At 46.6% G+C, this 8,833-nt stretch overlaps 1 protein-coding gene across 2 annotated transcripts; it reads right to left on the bottom strand.

Moving 5' to 3' along the window:
- Nucleotides 1–731: 731 nt before the first annotated feature.
- LOC113981067 (heat shock factor protein 5-like) lies at nt 732–6,893 on the bottom strand. Of its 2 annotated transcripts, none has more exons than XM_027708303.1 (5): nt 6,313–6,893; nt 5,356–5,653; nt 4,286–4,478; nt 1,985–2,105; nt 732–950 (listed from the first exon to the last, which is right to left on the bottom strand). In XM_027708303.1, the coding sequence occupies exons 1-5, from the start codon at nt 6,806–6,808 to the stop codon at nt 847–849; spliced, it is 1,212 nt and encodes a 403-aa protein (XP_027564104.1). In that variant the 5' UTR covers nt 6,809–6,893; the 3' UTR covers nt 732–846. The 2 variants fall into 2 exon arrangements, with proteins under 2 accessions (XP_027564104.1, XP_027564103.1); XM_027708302.1 differs by having other exon boundaries at nt 734–950; nt 4,286–4,473; nt 5,351–5,653; nt 6,313–6,890.
- Nucleotides 6,894–8,833: the final 1,940 nt, after the last annotated feature.

Genomic DNA, 8,833 nt, shown 5'->3' with positions numbered 1-8,833 from the left:
CCTCAGTGCCACCATCACCTCAGCATCATCGTCCCTTCAGCATCGCCGTCCCCTCACCCCCCCCAGCCTCCTCAGCCTCACCATCCTCCAGCAGCTCCTTGGGGAGCGGTGCCTGGTGCCACCAGAAGCTCCCCCCACTCCCACGGAGGTTCGGGGGGCCGGGACCTGAGGCTGGAGCTGCTGCTCCCCCGGCCCGGTCACCAGCCCAGAGCCCGGCACAGGGAGCGGGGACAGAGGTGGCACAGCGGAAAGAGCGAGGGATGGAAAAGGCAGCAGAGGTGAGAAAACAGCCTATACCTATACAAATATCAATATACGTACCTAAACATCCATATACATCTAACTATGTAACTATATACACCTATAAATATAACTAGATATAAAATTATATGTAGTGTGTATACATATAAATAAATATAATATATAAAAATATAACTATATAAAGATGTAACTATACGTATATATAAATATAAATATGTACATCTATAAATAAAATTAATATAAATAAACAAATATTTATATATATAATATTTAAAATAAATTAAAAATATTAAATAGTAAACAATATTAAATAATTCCAATAATATAAAATATTGTAATAATATAGTACTAACTATATAACATATTAATAACAACTATATATAATTATATTATTATATGTTAATATAATAAAATCATATAATTATTAATATATTGATATTAGTAATAATTATAATACTAAGAATATTAAATGTTCTAATATTAAAATAATCATAGATATTAATATATTACTTCATCTCTATAAATCTATAAATATAAATATGCAACTATATATATAAATGTAACTCTACCCATCTTTAAATATAACTATATACAGATGGATTCCAGCTGCCCTGTTTCACAGGCTCTTCCCCTCAGCCACTTCCTCCCACGCAGAGCAGCTCTCCTGGTGAGGTATAGCTCATGGACCTCTGGGAAGCAAAGGGAACAGAGTCACTGTGGGTCCTTGTGTACATTTTCCTCAGCAGCACATCGAGCAGTTGTACTCCTGTCAGGGACTGTAAAAGATGGCCTCAAAGGCAGGCTCTCACTTGGGAATTTGAGGCCTGCCGTTTAAAGAATAGGAATTCTTCCAAGTTTTCAATACTTTAAAGTTTTGAAGTACTCAATAAAGTCCCAACGCTCACCCTGCAAATGGCACAAGAGCTTTAAACAGTCACATCTCACAAAGACAACTCCAGCCTTGTTCTTTCTCTGTGCTGCCAAAGGCCTCAGTCCTTACTTAAATGGCTGAAACTCATGGGCAATGTGAACTGAGATATTAATCAGCATCGTTATCCGGGATCTAGAAACTGCCTTCTGAAGTGAGCAACAGTTCCTCCAACCCTACCATCAGCTCTTGGATGAACAGCTGGGAGGGAAAAGGCCTCCCTACAAGGCCAGCAGCCTGCACCACCTTTGCTCTAGAATAGATCTAAAGTGCTCTCTCTCTCCTCTTGGGTCTTGCTGATTTGGGGACATTCAGGTTTTTCCTTAAGTTACTGGATTTGTGAATTGCTTGGCCTCAGATGTTCTGCTGCTTGTTTTTCTCATGTGTCTCAGCATAGGTATCAGCAGACTGGTACTAAATGTAGGTAGTGATTTGAGACAAAAAGCCTGGACTTCTACACTGACATCACCAGTTTGCTGGTTTTTCTCCCTGTTGCTTTAATAGTCACCTCATTACTCAGCACTGCCTCTGTAGCACAACTCCCAGAACATCAGGTTTTGTGCACTGATCTAATTCACACCCTTTTGCACAGAACACCTGGTCTGAGCACATCTAGGGAAGTGTGTTGGTGAGTACTCTGTGAGGTTGTACAAGCACAGTATTTTCACTGAAGGCACGAGGAAGCACTAACACTGCAGACAATAACTCAACTGCTCTGATCTCTCCTTCCTGTAATACTCAGCCTTAGAGCAGCTGTCTCGGTCATCTCTAAAAGAACGTAGACTCTCTTCTTACCAGGCTCATTTGGCTCCAGGGAACTGTTCCCGCTGCTCGCATTGCCAGGCAAAACTTTCTCTGCTGCAGCCTTGTTCCCAGGCTCCCCTCCTGAAGACTCAGAGGGAACAGTAATATTCTCCTTAAAAGAAAAACAAATAGAAATAAACCCAAGGATCACTCAATATTTCCTTGGAGTCACTTTAGGGACACAGTAAAAACTGTTCTACGCTCCAGAAGGATGTGTAACACGAAGTGAACACTGCTCAGATGGTTTACAGGACAAGTGCTTTAAACTCAGAATTAAGGTCTCCAAAGTGAAAGCTCTTGTCCCATTAAGCAAAACATGAAATCAGAAAACCAGAATACACCAAGTGAGGCTGTGTGTCCTCACAGTCTGAACTTTGCCTTCACTTATCACAGGAGCTGCAAGAAACCAGCCAACAGAAATCCAGGTGCCCTCCTTGCTACCCACACGCGTGTCAGGTTGCTCAAACACTGCACAGGCCTGTGTGGTGCAAAACTACACGTGAGCCACACATTTCTGGCTGGGAATCCCCCCCCCCCCATCCTCCTTCTAGGACAATAAATTACAAGGTGTTGCTTGCTTTTTGGAGCCTTCTGCTGCTGCTCCACACGTACTTTGCAGCCAGCCATTTACTGAACTGGTGTATTTCCATGATCATGTGGCAAAAATCTGCAGGGTAAAAAGCCCCCCAAAACCAGACAACCAAGTCATGTTTCTGCTCCGCTGAGGAAGTAAAGGCCCAAGGTTAAGCACCTGGAAATTACCTTTAGACACAAAGATATTCTCACTATGACCAGTTCTAGGATATTCATCTCTACTGCCATAGCCTATCCATCAGAATCCTAGAGATGAATGACTGCTCAGAGCCTGCAACATTTCCTTCTATTAAGTAATAAAACGCTTCTGAAAACTGGTACGTGTGACGTTACAGTAGACAAAAGGGCATCACACTTGGGAAGAAGATACTGGTAATGCCAAAAAATCACACTCCCCACCTTGACTCTGCCCTTACTCAGTGTTAAATATACAAAAGGCAACAGGTCTGTACATTAATAGAAATAGAGACATTCTTTGGCAAAGTTGTGTAACAATAAGCAAAAAGGCCTGTGCCAATACAGGAACTGAACATTCTAGAGAAGTCTGGGAAGAGCAAGAGTTAGAGAAAGGGGATTCCTAATCAAAAGAGGCAACTTGTCCAACAAAAAGTCTAATAGTCCATGAATTGCTCTTCAACACAGAATAAGCCTTTGACCACTTCAATAAGTCCTTGACCATTTCACATCCAGGACCAACACTGTCCTTCTCACCAACTACACAAGTCATGGGGCCTCAAAACCCAAACGCCTGCCCCCCAACAACTCCATGGCTCACACACTTAATCCCTCCTTGCTAACAAGGAAGTCTGGGTCCCAAAGGCCTTAAAAACGGAGATTTACTTCTCAAACACAGTTCAAAAGCTGTCAAAGCTGACAGTGTTTAACGTGCAGGTGACACTCAATACACTGAGAGGGCTCTAAGGAAGGAGTCCTGCCAACTCTGTGTGTGCTGGCGCAAGGACGTGCTCTTCCCTGCACTGCACTGAGCAGAACAGTCCCATCGAGGCTGGAGCTTTGCAGGGACTTTAGATTAGAACACACATCCCTTTCTAGAAAGAGGGATACCCAAGAGGAAGATGACTAAGCTATTGAACATGGAGAGCAGTGGTGGCAAGTTTGCTCCAGTTGACGATTTCCAAGCCAGAAACTTTACTGGAGACTTCAAAACACAAAGAGGACAATAAACTGCTGCAGTTCCAGCACATGCACACCACAGCACTTTGAGCCACGGGCAGCAGCACCAGGTGCAGTCCAGCTCTTGGCTTTCTTTGGGGCTCAAAATAAAAAGAGCTAGAGCCCACATCTGGTGCTGCAACAGAGGGACCTCTCACATGCCCCTCACTGCATGTGAGACTTTGCCTTCAGTGGCAATGCTCAAAATACTCTTCTCTTATTTAGGATCCAGGACATCATGTTATAACCTACAAAGCTTCCACTTCATCACTGTGAATGTAACTGCAGGAGGTATTTTTCCCAAGAAAATGAGTCCCGTAATTTGGCCAACACAAGCTAACTCATCTCATGCTCATGAATGTGGGATACTTTTTCAGTCTCTCTTCTTCTTTAAATCTTACTTTACCAAGCAAACCCTTCGCTGTCCATTAGAAGCTGAATTAAAGAAGCCTTTACTTCTCAGGCAGGCAACTACATTAAAAAGCTGTCAGTCCAGCCCCCAGCATTGCTATTGAATGGAGTTACCTCAAGAAAGGGAAACATTTCAGGCAGGTTTGATGCAAGCACCTCCTCGAGCATCTGAAACACAACTTCCAGATCTACTCCCGCCCACTCGTCTGCAGCAGAGGGATTACAGGCCCAGCTGGAGGTCATTGATGCTGCAGAACCAGCACTGCCAGTCAGAGAATCGGGGGCTGAACTCCCCAGTGTGGCTGCAAGAATCCAAACACGGTCATCAGGCTTCCAGAATTTGGGTTTGGTTTGCAGAGCTCTATTGCTTCCTTTGATCAAACATTTCAGAAATCGCACAGTAAACTCAATTCCAGAAATGTATTTGTGCTTTCCAGGTCATCTGAAGACCAATTACTGATTTATTAATCTTAAAAAAAAGTATTCTAGTTGACGTGTATATTAAAATTATACATAAATTATATATATTATATAAAATATTAAAATATGGATTGTAAAGTCTACACACACACATAAAAGCTTCATAATTGCAGACTTTTGTATCTTCCCATCAGCTTTTTGATTTGGCTGTTTTAGTTTCTCATCACAACATACCACTGAAAGTGAGATTCACCTAGGACGAGATTACATCTTCAGACGCACACACCAAAATTGAACTGTGATTTTATTCTAAAAAGCAGCGTTGTGGAAGAGTGTTCTCCAGGTACGACTGTTTGGGTGACTCACAGAGGTCATCTAAAAGTAATGTCATTACTTGCAGGACAGATAATCTTAAAAATCTGCACTATCCTATCATTGTCCTAGTTTTGCTTAATTAAAAGAAAGATCAAAGTCAACCTAACACTGACTAGTTGTGGGCAAATGCTTTTCTCCCTGCCCTTTCGCCTCAACAGAGAGGCTGTGTGGAAAACCGCCAGGGGATGCTCTAAATCTGGAGGAAGGATAGGAAAACCAGACAGTGAATCTTTTTGCTTTCAAGATCTCTCTTCCTTTTAGACCTTGCACTTTCTATCTGATTCTCACTTGAGAGAAACAGGTGACAGAGCACTGTAGAGAGATACTTAAAACTATCACTTTTTAGTGTGTTTTGAAAAGCAAGTGCAGAAGCTGTTTCCATACCTGCAGGATTGTAGGCTGGTGAGTTCTGCTCTGAAGCTGTGCAGCTGCTGTGCTCTGGAAGGGTCATGGCAGCTGTTTGAGGCCCTTGGTGAAGCAGTGGAAGGAAGAACACAGGCTGCACTGTGGATGTGGATGTGACCGGGACCTCCCTTGAAAACCTGAGAAGTCCTGGAGTGACAACCACTTTACTTCGAGGTGCTGGAGAAGCCTCACGGCCTTGAGCACCTTGACTTGTCCTGGAAGGGACTGGAGGCACATCTAAACCTCTGGTCGGTAACGTAAAGAGGTTCTGGCCCAAGGTCACTGTGTAGGAGTAATGGAAGAAGAAAGGAAGAAAGGGGATAGAGAGTCAGTATTGGCCCTCCTGTACACTTCCCTTGGCAGCAATTGTACTTCTACCAGGGAATATAAAATCTCAGATTCTCCAAAGCAGGGTCAGAAAGAAAAACTCCAATGTTCTGGGGATTTTCAACAACAAATAACTTCTCTTTAGCTCTCGCCTACTCATTCAATCCTCGTGGAATACCACCTAGCGTTGGCAGGAGACCTCCTGCCAGGTCTTCCTCCTCTCTGCACAAAACTCACAGGATACTCCCGTCAGCTGTCCCTGCACAGGACCGACCCACCGTGTCCCAGGGACTCCCAGAGAGCTCCTCAAGCCTCCCCAGAACTGGGCAGCGAGTAGGGACATCCTGGGCAGGGCTGGGCCAGCTCCCCAGCGAGGGGCGAGGGTGTTCCCAGCGCAGCCCAGCCGAGACTTGTCCTGCTGCAGCCCACGGGCAGAGCGGGACACGCGGGAACAGCTCCCCGGGCTGTGCCAGCAGATCTGCCTTGTCCAAAGACAATCCTGTCTGAGCTGAGCCGCCCCAGCAAGGGCAGGGAGCCCTCCTGGCTCAGAGCAGTGCCCATTTCCATTTCCAACCCCTCGCCCCCTCGCCCCCCGCGTGTCCCACCCGTCTCACCGGCCCCGGGCGGCAGCAGCCGGTCCCTGTGGAGCTGCTGGAAGCGGCCGGGCTGCCGGCTGCGCACCTCCAGCCCGGCCGCCAGCCGCTCCCTGTTGGCCCTGGTCAGGCGCTTGATGTGCACCAGGAGCTCGGGGCGGTCGCGCCGAAAGTAGGGGCTGCAGAAGCGGAGCAGGGGCCCGGCAGAGCCCGGCAGGGCCGCGGCACCGCCCCCCGCCAGCACCGGCGTCTTGTGGAAGCCGTACAGGTTGAGCTGGCGCACGAAGCTGCCGAAGTTGGTGGCTTTGAAGGCGCCCGGGGACGCCGCCGCCGCATCGCCGCCCGCGCCGCCCGCGCTCAGCAGCTCCCGCTCGAAGAGCGCCCGGTCGACGAGCAGCCCCTGGGCGCGGGGGTCCCAGCGCACGGAGCGGACGCGTGGGCTGTTCACCAGCTGCCACAGCTTGGCGGGGAAGGTGCTGGGGCTGACGCCGGCGGGCAGCGGCAGCTCGTCGTCCATCGCGCCGGTCGCCGACGGACGGACTGTCGCGACACGCGGCGCCGCGCGGACACAACGCCCGGAGCGCAACGGCCGCGGCTGCGGCGGCGCCGCGCGGCCCGAGGGGGGCGCTGGAGAGCCCGCGGGGCAGAGCCCGGGGCGGGCCCGGGAGGGGCCGTGAGGGGAGCGGGGACGCGAGTCGGGGGGAGCGGGATCCGGAGTGACGGGCAGAGCTCGGCGGCAGCTCATGAAACTGGAATCACAGCGAGTTTAGGAGTGAAGGGGAGTGTCATGATCTCTCCTTGTGCAGCATCCTATCCCCGGCACCATCGGTGACATAAAGGACATTATTCTGTCTTGGGTGCCATCAGAGCGGGAAAGCACTGAGAAGATTTCATGGCCTTAACTACACCATTTTCTTGTCATTGGATTTACTAGCGAGATGGCACAAACTCAAACCCTTTATTTGACTGAAACCATCCTTATTGCTTTGGTTTACGGCACATCACCAAACCACCAAAGCAAGTGCAGTAAGTTTCACAGGGGTCAAAACTGAATAAAATGATGGGACACTGCTCATATTTGTAAACTGAAAGCAAAATCACTCTGTCTTCTGCATAGCTGAAGTGAGGAAAAAGATGCTAGACTGAGTAGCTTCAGTATTTTATTTGGGGTTGCTAACAGAGTTCCCCACTTAAAAACAGACAGGTAACACAGGACAAGAAAAAGGACAGATTAGAAGACATTATTTTAGCCTCTTTTGCATCAGACTGGCCCAGTTATTTCTTGCAGTCTCTGCCTATCTTTGGCAGATTTTGCACATTTATTGTTTTTTGGAGTCAGCAGCAACTGCAAGAAGGAGCAGAAATTTTGTCAGCATTGTCATCAAAGCTGCACCGTAGAAGATGTTGCTTTACCCTACAATGGCCTACCCAATTAATGGCCCACAATTCTAGTGAACTCATGCTGCTGTCTTCCCTAGAGGCTTTGCATTTTTATTTTCTTAATAATAATTTATTTTCTTCTTTTTTTCTTCCAGTCTTGAGGGTGTTACAATGCAAAATCCCTTTTGCAGCCAACTCTTTTCAATGTAGACTAGCAAAGCAGTGATCTGTGCTTAGTGTCACTTGTTATTTTAATTTTAAATTGTCTCTTGAACTGGGAACACTTTTCCTTTCGTGGTAGGAAAAAATAGACCTATTTTCCTCCCCCTCTTCTAATTTATGCCTTTTTTAAAATTTATTCCCATCATTTAACCTTGATGCCCCATGTGACATGTTTGGTTTTATGGTGTGAGCTCATCTGCACACGCAGAGAGAAGCTGAGAGAGACAGTGTGGAGAGACAGGGGACCCCAAATAACACCCAATCCCGACTACAGGGACTGAAAGTTGTTGTAACCTTATGTGACATGTCTGATTTCTGCAGTGGGTTTGAGCTTAAAAAAAGAGTCAAACAGTGCATGCAGAACAGGTAATTGAAATATAACTGTAATAACAGAAGTGGTCACATTCACAGCTCAGGAATAGCTTTGTTGTCCATCAGGAACGTGCCTGCTCCACGTCTATATTGCAAGTCTTTACCTTCCAGTGACAGCAGGAGCCTCCTGTGTGCCACTTGCTGGTTCTTTTCTCTGAAGTCTCCTCTTCCTCTCCCTTCTCCCTCCCTCTCCCCTCCCCTTCCTTCCCATCCCTTAAGGAAATTGTAAGGTTTAAGTAATAAGATTTGCATGTAAAACAAGAGTTATGGTTTATGATTGGACTTGACTTTAAGAGCCTTTTCCAGCCTAAATGGTTCTATTACTCTGTATTGTGATACCCTGGGGCAAGGAACATCGAGTTCTTCGTTCAGTGGTATTAGTAGTTCTTGCCTTTGTACCCTGTTCCAAAGACTGCACTCACAAGTCCAGCCTGACTAGTGAATACATCACAATTCTGCACATTATTTTAGCACGTGTTTAACAGCAAACATTTCTGTTGACAATAAACATTCTACGATTCTATGATTTGAACACACGGTTCATTGATTTTTCCCCTGTAGGCTGCAG

The sequence above is a fragment of the Neopelma chrysocephalum genome, unplaced genomic scaffold (genome assembly GCF_003984885.1).
Source record: "Neopelma chrysocephalum unplaced genomic scaffold, ASM398488v2 Primary Assembly neopelma1_95977, whole genome shotgun sequence".
Taxonomy (NCBI): domain Eukaryota; kingdom Metazoa; phylum Chordata; class Aves; order Passeriformes; family Pipridae; genus Neopelma; species Neopelma chrysocephalum.
Note: the sequence above shows the minus strand (reverse complement) of the source record. Positions and strands in the feature narration are given on the sequence as shown.

Bases quoted from the DNA above. Each gene is read 5' to 3' on its own strand.
- LOC113981067 (XM_027708303.1), bottom strand. From the start codon at position 6,808: ATGGACGACGAGCTGCCGCTGCCCGCCGGCGTCAGCCCCAGCACCTTC. The intron at 4,479-5,355 runs TGCAGGTATGGA...TGTTTGGATTCT, and splicing joins AACTCACCAGCCTACAATCC to TGCAGCCACACTGGGGAGTT. The intron at 2,106-4,285 runs GTAACTCCATTC...TTTTCTTTTAAG, and splicing joins AAATGTTTCCCTTTCTTGAG to GAGAATATTACTGTTCCCTC.